At 45.3% G+C, this 22,244-nt stretch overlaps 3 protein-coding genes across 8 annotated transcripts in view; 1 reads left to right on the top strand and 2 right to left on the bottom strand.

The window, feature by feature from the left end:
- Positions 1–22,244, bottom strand: part of phc2b (polyhomeotic homolog 2b (Drosophila)) — a 335,956-nt gene that overhangs the window by 190,064 nt on the left and 123,648 nt on the right. The gene's annotated exons all lie outside the window — the stretch shown is intronic.
- On the bottom strand, positions 94–3,093 carry rps10 (ribosomal protein S10). Its single transcript, XM_076024935.1, has 6 exons — positions 2,979–3,093; positions 2,366–2,515; positions 1,694–1,868; positions 487–564; positions 337–392; positions 94–179 (listed from the first exon to the last, which is right to left on the bottom strand). Exons 2-6 carry the CDS (start codon positions 2,513–2,515, stop codon positions 138–140), a joined length of 501 nt encoding a protein of 166 aa, XP_075881050.1. The 5' UTR covers positions 2,979–3,093; the 3' UTR covers positions 94–137.
- LOC142887344 (protein kinase C and casein kinase substrate in neurons protein 1-like) lies at positions 3,432–20,383 on the top strand. 6 transcript variants are annotated; one of them, XM_076024929.1, is made up of 11 exons: positions 10,419–11,124; positions 11,414–11,720; positions 13,183–13,308; positions 14,013–14,169; positions 14,257–14,492; positions 15,078–15,233; positions 16,025–16,200; positions 16,276–16,396; positions 17,010–17,128; positions 17,450–17,634; positions 17,876–20,383. In XM_076024929.1, exons 3-11 carry the CDS (start codon positions 13,249–13,251, stop codon positions 17,983–17,985), a joined length of 1,320 nt encoding a protein of 439 aa, XP_075881044.1. In that variant the 5' UTR covers positions 10,419–11,124; positions 11,414–11,720; positions 13,183–13,248; the 3' UTR covers positions 17,986–20,383. The 6 variants fall into 6 exon arrangements, with proteins under 6 accessions (XP_075881043.1, XP_075881042.1, XP_075881047.1 ...); XM_076024928.1 differs by lacking the exons at positions 10,419–11,124; positions 11,414–11,720 and adding an exon at positions 3,432–3,751; XM_076024927.1 differs by lacking the exons at positions 10,419–11,124; positions 11,414–11,720 and adding an exon at positions 9,324–9,531.

Genomic DNA, 22,244 nt, shown 5'->3' with positions numbered 1-22,244 from the left:
CTGCTTGTGTTGTGTCTGTAATGTTGTGCGTCATAAAGTACTTTTCTCCCATTTAGAATTGGAACACGGCTTCAAAAAAATACCAAGTCAAAATTGTATTTTTCATTTCTTTATTGTACAGAAAATGTGAGTGAAAATTACTGAGGCTGCTGTCCTCGGCCACGTCCAAAGCCACCTCTCTGTAACAGGAAGATTGATGAAATGTCAACCTCAATTCTTTTAAAACAGAGACCTAAAATCTTAACCATTAAGATTACAAGAAATTCATAAAGTAGCGTAAAGTAGTGCAGTATCACACATGCAAATTCATAACTGAAAGCAGAAATCAATACTCACAAACTGGAATTCAGTAGCAGCTCCAGCACCGGCCTCGGCCTTCTTATCAGCACCAGCTGTGAGAGAAGAAAAAGTTGTGAACAAAGCAACTAAACAGCTTTTTTTTTTTTTCTTTTTTAGCAAGACTTTGTGAGTTGGTTCTTTACTTACGGGGTGCAGCAGATCGCCTGTAGGTATCTCTGTCAGCCTCCCCACGGTTGAGGCGGGCGGGCCTCTCGCCTTCCATTCCTGCAGACACGAACATGAGGACACACACCTTAGATCCAGTCTACTCAGTGGTTTAGGGAAATGTTTAAAGCTAATGTGAAACGCAAAGATACCTGCTGCAAATTTGCCTGCAAGCACTGAGGTAAAAACTAATTCCTAAATATATACCGAACATGTAATGTATTTCAATATTTCACATAATTATTCAGGAACCGACCAGCAGATAATTTAAGCCCAATTCTAGGCAACATATTTTATATGTTCTCTTGTGTGGCTGATGCTAGGTTAGCTTGTGGGCGGGCCTGAGCTGCAAACATCAATTACGTGTTACAGTAAAAACCCTGGTGGTTGTTCCAATTGAAACCTTTCTGAAATAACCACAAAAGAATGTTAATCGTATAAATGTACCACTGAAATCAGCCATCATCTTGAAAAAATAAATAAAAAGAATTTTGTGGGTTGCGGTTGAGACCACCCTGCCTCAATGGAGAGCAGTGAGAATGTCTCCGTGTGACAAAGGATGAAGTTAGAGGGGTTCGGTAAAAAGGTTCTGATCCTTAGGGGCATTGCTAATCAATGAGACAAACTCAAATAACTGTAATGACTAAGTTCATTTAATGATAGCAAAAAACTCAAATCATTGTATGTTAAGCAATGAACTTTTATTTTTACCATGTGATCAAACTCTACAGCCCCACCTCCTGTTAGCAACACAAAGTTACAAAAGAGGTCGAGTTTATCCCCCAATTGAAAACAAATATATGAATATATTATCTTAGATTCAATTAATGACAACTGCGAGAAGATTCAGTGCTTTGCAATACCATGAAAAGAACAGAGCTAAACGGCATCAAAGCATTTCAGTAAAAAAGACTAAAAGTCATTGATAAGAAAAGTACAAATATCCAGTGTCATTATAGAGACCGTTTCTACTGGTCACCTTCAACTACAGTAAACTGATGAGCATTAACCACCATTGCGGTTGAACTGAGTGTCAGCTCCATGATGATAATCAGTTTGGAATGCCTCCACTCAGCAAGTCTGCATCAAAAGACTTAGGACTTGTGTTTCTTTTGTAAAGACTACAGAACGAGCCTGAGTGGCAGGCTTGAAATGACACCGTAACAGAAAAACTGGCAAATAAACTCACCCTTGGGCCTGGGCCTTGCGGTCTCAGGGCGGGTCTGGCGACGCAGGGTGGCTGGCACGATCTCTGGGGGGAGGTGGAGGAAGTCTCTCAGGTACTGGATACCCTCGTTGGTGAGGTACCAGTAGAAGTGGCGCCAGGCAAATTGCTCCTTGACGTACCCACACGACTTCAAGGACTGCAAAACAAGGAAGAAGAACTTGAGCTTTAATTTACGAAACAGGAAGCACAAGCAAGTAAACTCAACTACGACCAAAACTATTTCAATAAGTGTTCCCTCGATCTCATTTATCTCATATTGGACGCAAAATATTGGCTGAGCACAGAATATGATCAATGTTCATCCTCTAGTGAAATTTTAACGGGTACACAAATAATACAAGGCTGTGTGCAAGACAGATCAGACTATATAACACCAATGTGCTGTAATGGCAATAAACTGCTGGCCATAATCAAGATTCATGTTCATGACTGCATTATAGAGTGTTTTCATATCAAGGTCCTTGTCTCCATTACACAAAAAAAAACTTCACTTGCTGTTTTGTCACTAGAACTGGAAGTAAGTCTGCCAAACAAACATTCAATGTAATGACGAAAAACTCCCCAAGTGAAATACGTATACTGCTTAGCTTCCAGCCTCCAATAATAAATATGAGAGATGCTTCAGAATCTCACCTGCATCGCTTTCATCACATGAAGGTTAGGCACATTCTTGTCAGCAAGTTCGGGATGCTTGGCCAGGTGGACATCTTTCTTGGCCACCATGACTCCCTCCTTGAAGAGGAGCTCATAGATAGCAATGCGATTCTTCTTGGGCATCAGCATCTGCGTCCAGACGTGAAAAGTATTAGTGTCACATCGTAGGAAGGCGCCTGTATCAGCCTCCGCTAAAGCAGCATGCTAGTATGCTATGCTAGCATGCTACCCAACTGAGCTAGTGCCGTCTGTACAAAGCACAAATGTCAGAGCCACAACAAAGCACACCAACCGTAACTTCAGCGGCAGACTAAATAGTATTCAACACTTTAATTTCAGTGCTTGAATTAAATTCGAGTTAATACGACAGCGGGCCGCATCAGTGTAGATATAGCAGTCGTCCGTCAGCGCCATAGTCGGTTAACTTCCTGACTAAGAATAATAATATCTACGTCTAACAACTGCTTAGAACAAAAATACTTCCCTGGGATACATCATAACATTAACATAAATCATATATTATAGATTTTTGTTTGATTCGGTACAAGATGTGGGAGATTTATTTAGATTTTAACACCGGGTCTGCCATTACCTTTCCACTTGATAGGGGACCGGAGCCGGAAGGAACGTTTGCCGTTCACCAGGAAGGTTTAACCACAGAACGGAGGTCCGCTGGAATTATATCGCCCCCTGTTGGTAAGGAGTGTAACGGCCGCTTTCTGTTGAAGGCGATAACAAGATTAAGAAAAAGGGAAATGTAGCACTCACAGATAGTAGTGAGTTGATTAACATTACTAGGCCTCAGTCTTTCGTTGTCTTTCCAGGTCCGTCTGATTCTCTTTCTCTCCCTTCTTCTGTGGCACCAGTTGGGAAGATAAGTAAGCGCTAAACATGAGTTCCTTTGAAATATGGCTGTGGTACATGTATTTCCTTTATATAATGATTTTGGAACACGATTTCGAGAAGTGTCCTCGCTCAAAAACAGCACTGGTGGTCAGAATCATTTGTGACCCATACCGAGAGAGAGAGAGAGAGAGAGAGAGAGAGAGAGAGAGAGAGAGAGAGAGAGTGAGTGAGAGAGAGAGAGAGAGAGAGAGAGAGAGAGAGAGAGAGAGAGAGAGAGAGAGAGAGAGAGAGAGAGAGAGAGAGAGAGAGAGAGAGAGAGAGAGAGAGAGACTGCTAATAATGCATTTATTTCGAAAGGGCTTCCCGGAAGTCCGTGTGCTAGTTATCTCTATTCTCACACAAACTCACAGACCATCCCCCATTTAGCGGTTCTATTCATACGGTGCGTCTCTTGGCGACACAACGGAGGCAGCCAATTTTAAAAAGAAATAATCAACGCTGGACAAAGGCATCGCTTAGGTAGGTCACTTTTTTAGTTTTACACCATTTCCTCAGCGCAGGAGCCTCTGCAGGTTCGCCGTTGAGTCAAATTAGACTGAATTGTTGCTGAACCGTTACATCTGCTGCATCTATTTGCCATTGTCATAATCCCCGGGATTAAACATTAGGCTCATGGGATTAAAAAATTATTGTGTTTTGGATTGTTTTTGCATTACTTTTGCCCTAAAGCTTCACATTTAACGCCAATAACTCATGCATTGCCTGTTTGTAACTACAATGCTTTAACTTGTGCCTGCGCCAGACTTCACACCTGCCTCACAACACTCGTTTCACAGAAGCGTAACCCAGAAGCCTAATTTTTGTATCACACCAAGGAATCCATTTGAACTATGTGCAAGAGTTGTGATACATCCACTAAAGCAGCAGCAGCAGCAGCAGACTGTGCTGGCTGCAGCACATCACAGGGCAGGGAGGGATGTTCAGAGAACATAAGAAAAATAAATAAATAAATAAAAGGTCTTGTCTCCGGGGAGAGCCTGAGTTTCCTCCGGAGCTGCACATCCCTTTGATTTATCACCGGAGAGCAGCCGAGATCAGGTCAGGGTCCCCAGACCTCCATCTGATCGCCCACGCTGATCCATGAGAACTCTGTCCACGGTTCTGATCTTGGATCAGTTCAGCACACAGCAGGCAGGCCACGTTTTGAGGGGCTACCGTGGAAAACGTGGTACCGATGTGGTAACCAAAGAGCGTGACACGTCTTCAGCACCCGAGTCAGCGACTTAAATGAGAATCTGTTCATGGAACGGCTCCTTCATGTTTTTTCTTTAAAGTCAATCTAACTATGAAGTTGGAACAGTGAGGGTGCATTTTTATCTTTCTGTTCATCAAATTTGCTTCATTTTCTAATGTCAGTACACAAGTTTTAATGTCTTGCCTGCTGGCAACGACATTTTTTCATATTTCTATGAGCCCCAACTCTGTTCGTGTCGGCACTTCCTGCTGTGGTAATCCAGTGTTTGTCCTCCGTGGTCAGTGCTTTTCCTTGTCACCGACTTTGGTTTGACAAATCATTCCTTCATCGGCAACTTTCAAGCCATTTTCTCGGTGGGCTGCAATCACAAATAAGCAGGAGGGAATTTCAACTTCCTACAGGCAAATTGGTGAAAATGATTCCCCCTTTTGCCATCCATCCACATCCACATACATCAAACACTTGCAAACAGCGGCAGCTTGTGTTTGGATGCAACAGTGTGAAATGGTTGCGATGAGTGTCAAATTGCAGAGTGGCGGCCAGAAGTGTAATTGTGTCTGTCCTGACGTATTTAAGCCCTTGTGATTTTAAACGGAGCGCCTTCGCTGAGATAAATCATTTGATTTGTGTTGCGTGCGGGTTTGACTCCTCTCTGTGTTAGCGGCAGACCAGACGTCAATGCTAATGTGATTGAGCAGACAAACCTCTTGCTCGTCTCCCTATTCTCCCTTGAAGCACTCAGGCCAATCTGACCGCGTGTCTCCCTGTGGGCACAGATGCCACTGTCTGCTGTCACATCTGGTGCTCTGGGGGGCCTCGCCTAATGTCCGCTTATTAAAATGAAGCCAATTCATTACTCCCTTCAGGAGGCCTCTTGTTGCTTTTGGGACCACGACCTGAGATGCCTCATGCTTTTTAAGTTATGTATGGGTTTACATCAACCTAATTGATTTTTTTTTCTTTTTATCGCGCTCCTCAGTTTTTCTGAAAATTGCTACCACGTAAGATCTCCAGAAACGATCCCGCTTCAGCTTCCCGTGCGCAGAACAACAACAAAAAATATATGCAGGCTGGTTGCTGAGAGATCGAGGCCTTTGGTCTGAAGTGTGAAGTAATTGGAGCCTGAGATCGGATCCTCGCGGGGGGATCGATGCAAGAATAAAGGCTGCATTTTCTTAAAGGGACAGTTCACCCAGTAATTGAGTCAGTCACTGTTGGTGAACCTCTGCGTTTGTCCTTGTATGAGAATTTTTTTTTTTTAAGGCTTAAACAAAAGCAATATAATTTCTATTATATAATTTCTGCTCAGAAATCTTCTTTATCATCCTGTGCTGGACAATGACCATAGGTATCATAGTGGCGCTGTTTAAGGTTAGTGTATTGTGGGAAGCATCACAAAAAAACAACAAAAAAACAGGCCCGGGCAGGTTGCGCTGTGTTTGGTATCGGTGCTGCGATAATGAAAAGGGCAGAGCTGTCAGTTTCCAAAGTGTGGATTATTGGTAGGTGGATGTGAAGTGACAGTTGTGCCCTTCTTCGTCAGAGATACACATCCGTCGTTGCTTTGTGCTTTAAAGCGGCATCATAATTAGTGTGAAGCTGCAGAACCCTGTTTATGTTATTTGCTGCGCCCCCAGTAACATAGTTCTGAGAATATACATCACTGCAGAAGACTGTGTTACCTTTACCAGAATCTGTAGCATCCTGGGTTGGACATCTCATGAGCACAAATACATTGGAGGCAACAGACTAGTAAGAGCCGACTAGTTTGTGCTCACAGCTCCAGCAAAATTCTACTTGCATGTTGGCAATTAATTCTGCTCCGGCGCTCCAGTGCCCGCGAACGTCTCTCCTTGCTTCATCTGCCAATCTGCTACCAGTGTTGATCCAGGGAGGCTGCTTTGGATTCCAGACACTGATTACAGATTCACCAGTTGTGTTTATGCTGTCTACCGGCGGCGCGCAGCAGATCCTGAATCAGCAGATTCTAAACGGCAGCGGGAGGCACAGAGGCGGTGCCCACGCTCGACCTGACAAAGATGGAAATACAAGTCGTGCTTGCGCCGCTACTAGCGCTCATTTCTCCAGAAAAATACATTTTTGATATACTTATATACCCAAGTGAGGGCTAGAGATTCAGCTGCTTTGGGAGGAATACAGGTGGAATCCATCCGTTTTCTGTCAACGCTTCTTCTGCAGTCAGGGTTGCCACAACAAGTCAATGCCCAGAGGCAAACAACCAATGATCACCTACTAGCACTTCAGAGCAGCCAGTCTGCTTAAGGTGCATGGTGAGAAGGCCCTGGAATTGAACCAGCAGCCTTCTTGTCGTGTGTACATGAAAAATTGGAATCATTGCATTTTTGTTTTTGTTTTTGTTTTAAGTATTTATCGAGGCGTAAATGTCAGTCACTTGAAGTCTTTAATCTTGTGAGGTAAAATGTGCTGCTTCCCAGTCAATAGTGGGGAAATAAACTGTATGTATATTTTAACACTCTAGAAGCATTTGCATTGCTCAATTCAGAGGTAAGCAATTAATAGAATGCTTTTATTTGTCCCACATTGGGAAATTTTGCAAATAATCCTATTTCCATTGATGCCTTCCCTTCGACTTGTGCTCATTTATTCTAAAAATACAAATTTCAGTTCAAAGCCGTTGACAGCAAACATCTCAAGCATTTAAATAGGCAAGGAGGAGGGGTCCCGCTTGTTGTTGGCCAGCTCATTGTAGGACGCTGCAGACCCGTGAAGCTCACACTTCCACTTTGTTGTACGGCAGCTAATCCGTCCGTACCACCATCACCACCACCACCCTGGGGGGCATCTCTGCTTCTTCAGATGATGGCGCGTTGGAAAAACCCATCTCACAGCTTTGCGGAGAAGCGAGCCGAGGCCATTAAAGGCTGCCGGCTGAGGGTCTGATGTGCACCTGTGATGCTGAAGCGTGTCAGATTTATGGAGTCAGCGAGAAACTGCACGGCCACAGGACGGGGAAGGAAACAGGGCTCAGTGTTCAGTGCGGTTTCTGTTAGAGACGGGCTCAGTGCAGCGGCTGCCGCAGTCTTTTACATTATTGATCCTTTCGCAGGGGGAATTGTTTCCCGATTTAAAGATGATTGCCGTGGGCGGAAACTGGCTTCGAAAGCATCACAAATCGTAGTTTGTGAGGGCTTGGTATAGGGCAGTGGTTCTCAAACATTCTCTGTCACGCCCCACCTCATTTTTAGAAGCCCCAAATTTGACGTGGCTGTGTCTTGAGGGATCCCGCTGAACCTGCAAGTGGTCCCATGTCTCTAGGACAAAGTTGACTTTTGACCCCATAGACTTGCATGGCATTAGGGCAGTGGTTCTCAAACTTTCTCTGTCACGCCCCACCTTGGAGGAAGAAAATTTTTCAAAAGTGCCCAACAACAAAGAACAGTGGCCACCGGCGGACTCCTGAATTCTTCTTTTCGTCCCTGTCAAATATTTGTCCATCCTGCTTACCTGAGCAGCGTTTTTCTTAGCTACAACCTACTGAACACTTTTTGTTAATTGTTCCGCCGTAGAAAAAGTTCTGACGTGAAAACATTAGTTCCCCCGGGCGCCCCGTCTCCCTCCCGCCCGGTGTTTCGCGCCCCCCCAGACGTGACTTTGCGCCCCCCAGGGGGGGCCTGCAAAATGAGTTGACAAAACTTCTATTTTTTCACGAGCAAGACCAATCAGGTTTTTTCTTACCGCCAGCTGAACCAAGCCACAGTAGCGATAGCTGGCTAATGCCAGGGACGTCATTAGCCAACTTGAGCAGGCTGTGACATGTTTAGCAAGTCATTGGATTTAAACCAAAAACATAAGGAAAAATAATTTACTACAAATAGAAAAAGTCTGAAATGGCTCACAGTGGTCTCAAAAGGTTGCACCTGTTACCTGGTAATTTTATTTTCAAGGCCTTGCAAGAACATTGGAAGATTGAGACTGGCAATCCAATATGTCAAATCAAAACTCCTTACTGTGATCTTAATCGTCAACGATTCGACCTTAAAAAAAAAAAATTCTTGCAGTGTCCTGGATCCACTGGTAGTCACTCTCACAGTAGCAGGCACGCAGAGTGAATCCCTGATAGCGTTTTCTCGCTTCTCAACAGCTAAACTCATTCACAAGAACTGTGTGTGTGTGTGTGTGTGTGTGTGTGTGTGTGTGTGTGTGTGTGTGTGCAAAGCAGCTGCACTATGAATGACTCAGAAACCACACTACTCATTTTCAACTCTGCTGCATGCACAATTAAAAAAAAAAAAAAGTTCTTGCAAAAACTACGGAGTGAAGATGTCGACGGGTTAGACGGGGACAACCTGCAGCTGCAAGGGGAGCCGGATACGTCCTGTATTGGCTGTACCTGTGGACCAACAACTGGTCTCACTGGACTTTATGGTGGAAATGTTTGCTGCACGTTCAGAGGACACACCTGCCTGCCTCTGATCCAGTTCACCCACAACAGCATGACGAAAGAGCTTTGTTTTCACTTCATTTTTGTCCTTGCAGAAAAGTGAAAGACAATGCAGGGATTTTTGTTTGTTTGTTTTGGTGTTGCGATTTTTTTTCTTTTTTTTCTTTTTTGTCGATGTCTTTAAAAAAAAAAAAATACATTTAACAATTATTTTGACTTGAGTGTCAGTTTAAGCCTGGTTGCACCGTTTGGAAGCAGCCTCATGACCCCTTGTGCTTCCCTCTCAGTCGGTTTCTGCCTGTCCATCCATCCAGCTGTCTGTCTGTCTGTCCTGTCCTGTCGTCTCAGCCCATGACGCTCTCCCGCAGGACGTGTGTGACAAAGGGCCGGCCCTCTGTCTCCACCCTGCTGGCAGCCAGTTAATTATTAAGTGTCCTGGAAGGCGTCTGTCAGAGCTCAGTCGCGCGGCTCCTGAGTGTGTGTGTTTCTGTTGCTGTAGGATGTGTCAGACTGGCAGGTAAACGCTGATCCTCTTTGACTCCGAGGTGTCGCTCAGGCGTGTCACTTTTTGGCCCGAAAGCTGCCAGAAATCTTTGGGCGACGTCATCGAGAACGGACCAGGTTTGGGTACTGCCGCTGTCACCTGCCACTGTCTCATCTTAGACTTGACATGTTTGTTGGTTTGTTTGCTTGTTTGTCTTTGTTTCCAAACTTGCACTTGTCTGCATGTGTTTTGAACGCTGGAACATGTTGACGGGGAACTCTTTCCGCACTGATTTACCTAAGAGGTCCTGCTTGAAGTACACATGGACTTTGGACTGGAGTGGTTCGTTATCTGATATAAGGTTATGGGCTCCACCTGTTTGGCATTGCACCTGCATGACACTGTCAGACAGTGCGATGCCGCACAGTTTGATGAAAAATGGATAACCAAATGGGATTTGAGTCATTTTGCTGCTTGTGACCGCACCTTGACACTGTCCTGTTCTCCAAAGCTCGCAAGTGACGGGAGTTCAAACGCAGCTGGTGCTGTCAGACTCGTGATGGCATGAGTAATCTCGCCAGCGTCAGCAAACAAGAAGCGAGGTTGACTTTCGCATTCCTCCGTTCCCGGCCGTTGTGCAACTCCGCATGCGCGCTATCAGGTGTTTGAGCCGTGCACATTGTCTTTCCTCATTCCTGCTGTAATCTGGTGGAGGCATTCCTGGAAACTGAGGTGTTAGAGGAAAAACCGGGATGTTTTTGTGACGGTGCTGAGAGGCCAGGTGAATTCAACAGGTAGGAAGAAGAGGGTGGGCGTGAATTGTCATTGCTCTTTGGATCATAAAAGTGAATTTAAATGACCTGTCGCAGCTCGAGGTCACTTGCAGGAAGTGTTCCGTGCTATTGGGATCACCAGCGGCGTCCGACTCTCGTGGTGCAAAGCGACGAACATCCTTCCTCCGAGAGGCCTCAGCCAGTGATAGAGGTAGACATTACGTTTGAGTGGTTATCGGCGCTTTTCACCTCAATACGTTCAAAAGGTGGTCTGAATTATTGATGAACGCTGTCCCTATAAATAGAAGTCAATCGGGGTGGCGCAGCAACATGGTCCGTCCTATAGGGGAAAGAGAGGGAGAGAGGGAGTGCTGCATTCTAGTAATCTGGCCAAGGTGCTGATCACAGTGCAGTGGGCCGCTGCAGCGAAAGCATACAGTTGCTTGTTTACGCAAACGGCAAAGCAGCCAATCACATGGCAGCAACTCAACGTATTTAGGCGCGCAGACATGGTAAAGACGACCTGCTGTAGTTGAAAACGAGCATCAGAATGTGGAGGAAGAGGAGGGAAGAAGGGTATTTGGAGTGACTTTGGTGAACATGGCTGTTGGTGTCAGCTGCTGTGTAGATTAGAGTGTTTATCACTATAACTGCTGATCTACGACATCCTAACCATCTCTATTGTTCACAGGGAATGATCCCAGAGAGAGGAAATTTCCGGTGAGCAGCAGTTGTGTGGGGGTGAAATGCCTTGTTGATGTCAGTAGTTAGAGGTTGGGATGGGCCAACTGTCTTGGTGACCATAGAAAGACAACAGGAACTCAAATATGGGCAGAAATAAGGTGTGCCGGTGTGCACTTTGTCATTAAACGCAGCTTCTTCTCCTCCTCCAAGGTTGTCTGGTATAGAAAGAAACTTCATCTCTCTCTCTTAAGGAGAGTGTCTGCCCTGAGGCTGGTAGGTTGTGGGTTCAAACCCCAGCCGGGTCATACCAAAGACTGTAAAAATGGTATCCATTGCCTGCCTGCCTTGGCACTCAGTATTCGGGGTTGGACTCGGTGGGTTTTATCGACCAATGATTTCCGGGTACGGCACCGCTGCTGCCCACCGCTCCCTTAGGGGACGATGGGTCAAATGCGGAGGGCAAATTTCGCATCCTTCGGGATGTGACAGTCACTGGGACTTCAGCTTTGTCCACTCTGTCTCTTTCCATCCCCTCTCCTCACGGATTCCTGCGTCCAAAGAGGCTTCAGCCCCTCCGGATTCTCTTCCCCTCCCTCACTGGGGAAGCACTCCAACACACCGGGTCTTTGGCTGTGCATGGCAGTGCTCCGGGGCAGAGAGATCCTCAGTTGATAGTTGCCCACTCCCTCCCTCCCTGCACTTCCTCCTCCTCTTCCTCCTCCTCCTCCGCTCCCCCTCCCCAACTGAACGCAGAGGCTCCGTCAGTCAGAGGAGACACGCGGGGAGGTAAAGGAGCAGGAGAGGAGGCGACGGCAACAACAGGAGCCCCACGTGCTTCTCGCCTCTCGATGGGAAGGACTGGGCGGGCGGTAAGCTTCCACGCGGCTCCGGCGCCGGGTTCTCGGCGGGGCGCACCGGCGGTCTTTGTCTCGGGGTCCGTTGACGCTGCTGAGAGCGGCAGAGCTGTGTTGGTTCGGCTCTGTGAGCGGAGGGAGGAGGATTCCCCCTCTCCCCACTGAGCGCTTGGCTTGTGATGATGGAGAAGGCAGCAGCTCACAGCGCAAAGGGAGACACAGTGGGGGAAACTGATCTTGATGCTGATCAAACCTCTTGTGGGCATTTTTGCATTCTCGACTCTGTTTTGTCTTTTTTCGGTCCCCATTGTGCTGTTTTTGTCTTGAAGAGCAGCAGATTGTCGGCAGCTGATCCCCTCTCTGACCTGCCCCCCCCTCCACTTCACGGAGCAAAGGGGTTTCCCCCGAACAAAAGCCCCCCCGACACAACTCCCCCAACCCCTCCTCAGCGTGCAGCTAATGGATTAACCAAGCGTAGTAAACAGCCACTCCACTCAGGCTCGCCACGCTGCATCCGCTGGTGCCGTCGGTTGGGCTGAAAAGCCGTCGTGTTGCACCTCTGTTGAGGTAATTGGATTTTGGAATCATGGAAATCCCCCTTCAGCATTTCCTTGTTTTTATGGCTGTTTTGTTGCAATGGAAGTGTTGTCTTCATCCATTCGCTCCCGGGCTGACCCAAATACCCACGCTGCTCCCTCCCCCTCCCCCTGACCTCCTATCAAAACACGTCGCTGCTCAGTCTTCCCCTATTGTTTGATATGTCTCGCCTGCATCAAATCCTCCGTCCGCATCCCTGCCGCTTTGTTCTGGCTTTGAAATGTGAGGCATTTTAAGTTTTTATACACCTTGCTGCTAGTAGAAATAGTCAAGTTGAGTTAGTAGAAATAGGATTCTACACAGTGCAGGGCAGAAAGTGCTGAACCTTGTGGTGATTGTTAAGGAAAAAGACGTAGTCGTTGGATGTTTGAATTTTTGTCATCCCAGAATCTACCATCTACCATCTTGGATCTCCTCAGTGTCATTTTGGAATTAAAAAGAAAAATAATGAAGTTTCTGGCCCTGCTTAGCAGCAACATGCTATAGCCTTGTGTCGGTTCTCCGACCAAGAAGACGTCAGCTGCAGCAAGAAGTAAAACTGAGCATTTTTGCGGGAGGTTGCAAACAGGGGGCTAAACATATCCCGTATTTCCTGCAGATCTATAAAGGTTTTTTGAGGACGATTCATTGTTCAAGACTGCTTCAGCAGAGATCTAATAAAATGGATATAGAATATGGCACCTTTTCATAATCAAGCCGTGAGATTAAATGATTATCCAAAAATCAGTCACATTCTTTCCATTTTTGTGCCACATGCAACATACTGCAGCTCCATGCAAGCAAGTGGCACGCGGCCATCGCAGCAGAGCTAAAGATTGATTCTGCTCGCAAAATATGCACTTGTATCATGACCCCTGTTGACAACACTCTCCTCTGACAGTGCATGAGGAGTGGTACCCCACTGCAGCCTGCCACGCTGTGACCACACCCCTCTCTATCTGACGCCATGTCTGGAGGCTATGACGAGCCGGTGACCCTGGAGGAGACCACAGACAGTTTCTGGGAGGTGAGATGCTGGATTAAACTTCTCTGAGAGCTGATGCCGTCGAGTGGGATTTCACAGGTTCGGTTTTAGTAAGAAAATATGTGTATAAAAAGAAAGAGTGCTGGGGTGTGAGACTCATTTCGAAAGAGAGCCACATCAGCATTTTGGTTTCCAAAGATTTCAAAGGTCACATTGTATCTGCAACAGCCTCTCAGATACAATCTAACCACGTATTGCCTAATCACTTCTGAACATGTTGCAAAGTAGCATATTGGACTAATATTTGATTCAAGTTACCAAAAATCTTTGTTTCTAACTTCTGGTTAATACACCCATATTATTTATTAATGTTAAACGATCAATCAAAAGACAGATATGATGCAAGATTCATTCAGACTGTGTGCATTCTGTGGAAAATGTCCTTCTTGTCTGTTTCCTCTTTTCATTGGTCCACACAGTTGTGGAAATAAGACCTTCTTGACGTCACAGAGGGTAGTAATACCTGATCGACGGCCAATCAAAAGAAAGATATTTGAAACACAAGTTGTGACTTTAAGTTTGTTCAAAACATTCAATAAATTTCCTTCAGCTCACATCAACTTTGGTCTTGGACATTTTAGTATTATTTATGAGTATTTCTCAAATACTGGAATCTGGTGGCTGTCTGGGAGCCAGTATGAACCAAAGTACTGGTCTTGTAACGTCAACTGTCGTTGCTCTGTTAGATCGGGAACTACAAACGCACGGTGAAGAGGATCGACGATGGCCACCGCCTCTGCAACGACCTGATGAACTGCATCCAGGAGCGCGCCAAGATCGAGAAGTCCTACTCACAGCAGCTCACCGACTGGTCCAAGAGATGGAGACAGTTAATAGACAAAGGTGAGAGGGTTTCTTTTTTTTTTTTGTGAATGTAACCATGGTGCGAGACGCGAACCCCGACGCTCATCCTGTCAAACCCTGACTCAGGACCTCAGTATGGCACCGTGGAGCGAGCCTGGGTGGGGCTGATGGTCGAGGCGGAGAAGATAAGCGAGCTCCACCAGGAGGTGAAGAACAGGCTGGTCATAGATGACTTTGAGAAGGTGAAGAACTGGCAGAAAGACTCGTACCACAAGCAGATGATGGGAGGCTTCAAAGAAACCAAAGAGGCTGAGGAGTTCTTCAAGAAGGCGCAGAAACCGTGGGCCAAAAAGCTTAAAGAGGTGAGTGCACGAGTTCAGTTCATAAAACTTTATTGATCCCATACAGGCAATTCAGTTTCACACCTCCTACTCAGCCAATACAAGACACACACAATATCAACGCAGCGTTAGAGCATCATATAAAGTATTCCACTTAACAATCTGCTGCTACTTTTCAGGGTAGTTTCACCTTGTAGACATCGGTGTGGGCTTCTGCGTGTTGTATGTCAAAAGAATTTGTCAAGCGGCCAAATTTGAAGTCACACAACTCACACCTCGGAAATGATCTTTAATAGAGAAAGTTAGAACAGTTGAACAGGGAGAGACGTCATTCTTTACAAAATAAGAGGAAGGAGAATAAAACATGTTGTTAGATAACGCTGGCATACCCATACTTTCAATAATACATGACAGCCAATGAGACGCCTCCTTTTTTCGTCAGCTGAATCAGCAGACAGGAAGCAAAAATCACGTCTCACCTCCTTAAGTTGAACGGAATTATGTGGAATTTTATGCGCCGGGTTAATGGTCAATCAAGGCAATGAAGTGAGAACGAAATGTGTCCACATGAGAGGTGAGTCAGTGTTTCTGTGCGTGTTTGTCCAGGTTGAAGCTGCCAAGAAGACCTACCACATGACCTGCAAAGAGGAGAAGGTGGCGTCCATTAGGGAGGCCAACATCAAGGCCGAGGCCTCAGTGACGGCCGAGCAGCAGAAGAAGATCCACGAGAAGGTGGACAAGTGCAAGCAGGACAGTCAGAAGGTGAGAGTGCCGGCCTGCCGCCGCTCCCACGGACCTTATAGGAATGTTGGTGTGCAAAAGTAAATATATCAATGCATAAGAGCAGAGAACAGGTTTTTGGGGAACGCGAGCTATTGACATTCAGAAGACCTGTCGGGAGCGAAGGGCTTTAATGCATCAAAGCCGTAATGAGGGAAACGTTTGTTAATCTTTGACTGAACACCACACCTTCCTTTTAGTATTCCTTCCTCATCTGAGCTGCACTGAAGCGAGCCGACACTCCTTCTCTCTCACACTTGAATTCATCCGCAACGAAGGCGCCAGATGATGCAAGATTCAATTTGCCAGCGCTATCTAGCAATATTTGTCCCTCCTGTGAAAAGTGAGGAGAGTCCCATTTTTTAAGTCTATTCATCGCCTCCATTTTCACACTCAGCTCTGGATCTCAGCCCTATGTGATGTCACAGAGGGTAGAGATACCTTTCCCTGGTGAGTTTGTTCTACCCAGGCATTTTCCCTGTTTTTCTCAGTGAGTTCCATCATAGTGTCAGTTTGACCAGAAAGCTGAAAAAAATGAAGGGGTTAAAAAAGGAGGAGGCTGTAAACAGAGGGCTAAATATCTTGTTCCCTTGTCGTCTAAAGAGGTTTTTGGATAATTCATTGTGCAAGGCCCCTCCAGTGGAGTCTGGGATGTGCAATGTAGATGTGAAAAACGCTGAGATATCAGACATTTAGGTCCCAGCAGCAGTCGCACACAGCAGGATGTCGCCCACTGGCTGTTCACAGTGTGCTGTGTCTCCTTTCTGTGCCAGGCCAGGGAGAAGTACGAGAAGGCTCTGGAGGAGCTGAACTTGTGCACGCCACCGTACACGGAAAGCATGGAGCATGCGTTCGACCAGTGCCAGAACTTTGAGGAGAGGAGGCTGGAATTCTTCAAGGAGGCTCTGCTGGACGTCAAACGCCACCTTAACCTCATTGAAAACCAAAGGTTGGAGGCGTCGTCGTGAGTCGCGGCCATCGGCTAACGTGGACGAGGCGCTAAATCTCACCGCTCTCTCCCCAGTTACGCGGAGGTGTACAGGGAACTGGAGCGTACCATCGTGTCATCCAATGCCCTGGAGGACCTGAGCTGGTTCAGCAGCAGCTACGGCCCCGGCATGCACATGAACTGGCCACAGTTTGAGGTACGCCGATACCCGGGGATACCGTTACAAGACAAAGCCCGGCGTTACAACAGCAGTGTCACTGGGCGGTTAACAATCCGTGAGTGCTGACATGCAGCACGGCGGCCTTGGTAGTTCGAACTTTATTCATCGCTCCTGTGATCTAATCACTTTGAAAACCAACTGAGTTGTGCAGCAGGAGGACGTCTCGGCTAATTAATGTAGCAGGAGCCACCTCAGCTTGTTCCTCTGAAATGCCGAGCGAATTCCCATCAAGCGATCCGATGCGAATTAATGAGGCTAACGTAAAGCGCAGTGGCAGCATAGGACGGCAGAACGTGTATCAGTTCAGACAAGCCTTGCATGATATATATATGTTTATACTTGTACTGTATATACATACATGTATGTATTTATAGGTAGATAGATAGATAGGTAGATAGATACATAGATAGATAGATAGATAGATAGATAGATAGCTAAGTATATATAAACACACACATATATTTATTTGCATACATATATGTATGTATATAGGGAGAGAGAGATAGAGCGAGAGAGAGAGAGAGAGAGAGTACCATCTCCAACTTGGACAGGAGCACAAACCACGGCTGACGTGTTATGTAACCTGCAGGAATACAACCCAGACCTCACCCACAACATCTCCAAGAGGTCGAGGAAGGGCGCCGATGGAATCACGCTGACCCATGTCACCGCGGCCGTGGATCACGCTCAGACTGGAGAGCGCGTAAGGTAACGTCTCACATCGGCACGCTCACCTCAGGGAAATTACCGTGTACTTTTTCCAATCCTCACGCTCACATTACACAGCCACAAGTTCATGTTGCGCATTCTCAAATCATCATTACCTTTTAAAAACGTTTGCTATTTAGTGGTAATTCATTCCATTCTCATTATCTTTGCATATGTATTGAAACTGCCACAATTTATCACCCATCCTTTAAAAAAAACAACCTCTGCAACAACCGGTACCAAACACCATCAATATTAGCATTTTGACGTTTAGCTACTCCGACCAGAAAAAAACAAATAAATAAACACTGGTCTGTTCAGTGTCAGCAGCTACGAGAGATACCACACCACTGAATGGTCGGAAGAGGGCGATATGGCCGAGAACTTCTCTGCTGACCCCAACGGAGGCCCGAACCCCTTCGACGAAGACGTGGACAAAGGTGTGAGAGTGAGGGCGCTGTACGACTACCAAGGCCAGGAGCAGGACGAGCTCAGCTTCAGAGCCGGTGGGTGTGACGCCAAGCGGCTTATTACAATCTGTGCAACATTGAGGAAAAGAAAAAAAAAAAGGCCGTCTGTGGTGTTGGTTTAAGTTCAAACTGACAGAATACAATCATACAAGACTGAATCCACTCCAAACTACATGACTAATGGAAGGAAATTTGAGCCATTGTTCTGTGTTTTTGCTTTTGTGTCGTCCTTGGCTTGAGCTTCACCTCTCAAGAATCTCTCCTTTCTCCCATTTAGGGGACGAGCTGATCAAGCTGGAGGATGAGGACGAGCAGGGCTGGTGCAAAGGTCGCCTGGACAGCGGCAAATTGGGTTTGTACCCAGCCAACTATGTGGAACCGATCTAGTTATCGGACGCAAAAAAAAAAAAAAAGAAGATAAAACAGACTGAAACCGTCCTGTGACCACCGCACATTGCCAGAGACTTCAAGGCTGAGCTTCATCTTCCTGCAGGCACACTGAGGCTTCAATCATCGCGAACACCGCTAGACCCAGGGACATCAGTTTGACTCTCTGGTGTAGCTGTGTTCACGTGTGACGGCAACATGCCATGCAGCGTGTTTACCACTACTTGTGTCTGGAGTGATGCGAGACTGAGGGACACATTGTGCATTTTAATGTTCATATTTTTTATTTTTCAAACCACCAATGCCTGTACAGTGAAATTCCTCTCCTCAAATTCAGTGTTTTTCTTTCCCAGTGAAATTTGACACTTTTAGTTTTACTTAATTAGCATGTTAGGCATTTTGGAAAATGTGATCATTTAAATCTTTCTTGGACGATTGCTTTTCCAACAGATACGAGCTGTGTCCCACGTCGCATACTTGTCTAAGTATACCTAAATGCAGTACACGTAATGCACTGCACTCTGGTTTTGATTTGCTCTTGCCAGAAGTGGCAAAGTTCTTGTCGTTAACCAGCCACAGGCTCTTTGTCCTGTCCAACGTTTTGAACTGAGAACTTCAGATGTTAAAGATGACAGTTAAGCGCACAAACACCAAGCACATAGAACAACATAAAACACCCGATTAAAATGTGCCACCTTACATCACAAGCTAGCAAAGGGATCCTTATGTTAGCTAACATGCTAATGCCATTATGTCACTTTAGCCACCAATATGACATTCAGTCCGTGGTTTCAGGCTCAATTTTTCAGACCATCTTGAGGATAACACATCAGTAGCACACTGCTTTTTGTCACACCTCTCTGTGTGAATGCAAGTTCTCGCTAATGGACTAAAAAAGATATGAAGCACTGACTGAGCGCAGAAGTATACGATTTCGGACAAACCTCTGGTCCCCCACTTGTTATCTCCTGTACAGAAAAGCTGAGTATTAACTCTGTAAAATATAACAAACGGCAGCGCTTCCTACAATCTCACAAGACTTCATGTCCTTCTTTAATCCAGGGTAAAAGAAGCTAAGCTAACCGGCCGCTCCTGGCTCCAGCTACATTTTGACTGATCTCTGTGAACCCCCAGCAGATAACCATCCTCCACCTAATGTCAGACTCCTCCTCTATGTGCTTAAGGTGTCGCAGAATTAGCATTCCTGTTGCAGAATTAGCGTTGATGACGTCGTCTGAACCCTCTGAGCGGTGCCTTTCTCTGAAATGGAAACGTCCACTCTGTCAAACTGTTTACACGGGCCTCTGTTTTCTCCTCCTCCGTAGCCTCTCCATGCAAATCACGTCAATAATGCATCGCCAGTGTTGAACCCACAGGTATTTTGTACCTAGCCTCATTTTTTCTAGGGAGTTTGTGAATTTTTTTTCTGCATTTGAGGGACTCCGGCAAGCAAGCGAGTGCGGTTTTCCCCCTGGGGTTATGTGCATGCTAGAGCTCCAAGACTTTGCCCGCGGCTCTGATATGATCCTAACCCAATGCATGGTCTTACTTTCTCCTTCCAAATTACACAGAGGACGCCTCCCTTAACCTGATCCCATCTGACAAGACAATTTTTAGCTGTGCACTAACACATGCATATTAAATATAGGCTACACATTTCTGTGTATTTGAATACTTCCGCTTTAATCGTTTTGGACGAGTGAAGAGTTTGAGCCTGCGGGACATATGAGAGCCCAGGTTACCCCAGGTTACCACAGGTGTCGCTGAAACAGGACGCCGTCCTCCACGAGGGATGCGGGCGTCATCTTACCATCACAGACGGAGAAAGCGGCGCACAAGAAGACAGAAAGAGGAGCCGTCTCTGAAATATTGATGAGACTGTTGCCTTTTCTGCTGCAGCAGTGAAGTTCATTTTTCAGATGTTCCCCCGAGGAAAAAAATGGCCCTTGTACGCCTTTGGAGAACGCCGGCCCTCGTCAGCCCTGCGTTCGAAGGGGGGAGGAAAAAAATGTTGCCTTACTGAGATCAACAGCAATGCCTCAATCAAAGACTCGTCACCTTCAGCAGGGCTCAGGGGCTACGTGGTCAAACCTCCGAGGAGACCTCGGGAAATGGGACAGGATGGTGAACAGAACGAGTTAAGACTGTGTGAAGTCAATACAAAACAGCCGCAGCGCCTCCTTTGAAGCACTCGACGCTCTTAATTTTTGTGTAACACTCGTCAATGAGCCTTTATTTTACATCTTTATGTCTGTTTGGTTTTGTCGAAAACAAAATTGTGATGTTGAGCAAAACCTTTTCAGAGGCAAACAAGAAAATGTTGAAGTATGTCATCGGAGAACCCACTGGAAAGGCCCAAGAACGTGTAATTTTTGAAATTAAAGTAATATAAAACATGCTTGTTGTGATGGTAGTTTGGATTATTTACACATGTACATCATTTTAGCCGATAGTTATTTCCTTTTCTTTTTTCAGACCTTTTAATCTGTCTGAGGGAAAACAGATCACGGCCTGACCATCTTCTGTAGCTGCTAAACCGGTTTTAGTTGAAGTGCATAGTTTGCCACGAGAGGTCACTGTTCAACAGACAAAGTAGACGCTAACGTGACTAACGCTCCAAACTTTGCATATTCAAAATAAAATCATGTAACATTTAAAACATGCCCTTAACTGGCACAGGCCAATTTACATGGTGTCCTCTGACATGTACGTGTACAGTACAGCACACTAAATTCTACCTTCACAGTCCTATTTGATTATTTAATCAAAAGGGAGTCATTGTACCCGTCTTTGGTTTGTTAAAATAAAGGCAATCTCTCATTTTCACGTAGAACAATTCCACAGTGTTTGAAATTTTTTATCACAGTTTATCATAGTTTGACCATCTTTTTTTATTTATTTATTTAATTTTTTTTTTTTTTTAACATTTTAATTTGAACATGTGTCCCCGTCAGCCTCAAGAGGGTGCTCCTCGAGTGTCCTTCTTGTGTCGGCCCCAACTCTGAATGAATGCAAAATGATGAAACCATCAGGAAGGGCATCTGACTGAAAAAAACAAAACTCTGCCAAACTAAATACAAATAATACAGGGCTCTCAAGTGTCACGCATTGAGCGTGACAGTCACTCTTTTGGGTGTTTTGTCACGCACTCCCGCCACACACACACAAAAAAATACATGTATATATATATATATATACATATATATATATATATATATACATATATATATATATATATATATATATATATATACATATATATATATATATATATATATATATATATATATATATACATATATATACATATATATATATATATATATATATAAATATATATATACATATATATATACATATATACATATATATGTATATATATATATATATATATATATATATATATATATATATATGTATATATATATATATGTATGTATATATATATGTATATATATGTATGTATGTATATATATATATATATATAAATATATATATATATATATATATATATATATATGTATGTGACAGTGGCAGTCCTGTCGCTATGCCTCCAATTGATCATGCGTCCTGGCCATTTGGCCAAAGGGATGTCCCTTTGGCCGAATGGTTACGCGGGCATGGCTATTACCCGGGAGTCTGTGGTTCGAAGCCTGGGGTTTGAAGCCTGCCCGGGCCCTAGAGTAGGCGACCCCACGGGGTCCTGAGGAGTAACAGGTGTCTGATGCATTGACATCTCAGGCTTGTTCAGTGTGAAGGTGTGGGTAAATGAAACTAAAGGACTACAACAAATATCGCTCCTTGGTTAAATGTCCTTTTGCAGTAGCAGAGTGGGTGTTGAATTCATACAGTTGCTGCGGTAAGCTGCGGTGAAAGGACGGGCGAGGCCCATCAATGCTTTCTGCCCTCTGCTCCTCTAAGCACCTTGTTTGCTTTCTGCAAGTCCGTAATCCTCGCGAACAATTCATCGGCGTATCGGGTATTAATACTGACAGTAGCTAAAATGATCGCAGACGGCCCGATCAAAGGTGAGCGTCTGCACTCTACTTGATCCTCGACAGTCCCACCCACTGAGCAAAGACACAGCCAAGATACATTTGGAGTGTTTACTTTTCATCAGGAGGTGTCAGCAGCAGTGAAAAGTGCAGTTAAAATATCCTTTATATTGTGACTGCAAATGAGTTGATGAGTGAAGTCCTGGCAAAAACTACTGGTCGGTTTCGAAACAATAAATGATCCAATAAGGAGCCACGTCTTCT

This window comes from Nelusetta ayraudi, unplaced genomic scaffold (genome assembly GCF_046127955.1).
Source record: "Nelusetta ayraudi isolate G7.1 ecotype Tasmania unplaced genomic scaffold, CSIRO-AGI_Nayr_v1 ptg000017l, whole genome shotgun sequence".
Classification (NCBI taxonomy): domain Eukaryota; kingdom Metazoa; phylum Chordata; class Actinopteri; order Tetraodontiformes; family Monacanthidae; genus Nelusetta; species Nelusetta ayraudi.
The sequence above is the reverse complement of the archived record's forward strand: the minus strand, read 5'-3'. Positions and strand labels throughout refer to the sequence as shown.

Excerpts from the sequence above, each read along its gene's own strand:
- rps10 (XM_076024935.1), bottom strand. The coding sequence starts at position 2,515 with ATGCTGATGCCCAAGAAGAATCGCATTGCTATCTATGAGCTCCTCTTC. Across the intron at positions 565-1,693 it reads CGCAAGGCCCAGGCCCAAGG|GAATGGAAGGCGAGAGGCCC; the intron begins GTGAGTTTATTT and ends TCGTGTCTGCAG. Across the intron at positions 393-486 it reads CAGGCGATCTGCTGCACCCC|CTGGTGCTGATAAGAAGGCC; the intron begins GTAAGTAAAGAA and ends CTTCTCTCACAG.
- LOC142887344 (XM_076024928.1), top strand. The coding sequence starts at position 13,249 with ATGTCTGGAGGCTATGACGAGCCGGTGACCCTGGAGGAGACCACAGAC. Across the intron at positions 14,493-15,077 it reads GGGCCAAAAAGCTTAAAGAG|GTTGAAGCTGCCAAGAAGAC; the intron begins GTGAGTGCACGA and ends GTGTTTGTCCAG. Across the intron at positions 17,635-17,875 it reads CGAGCTCAGCTTCAGAGCCG|GGGACGAGCTGATCAAGCTG; the intron begins GTGGGTGTGACG and ends TCTCCCATTTAG.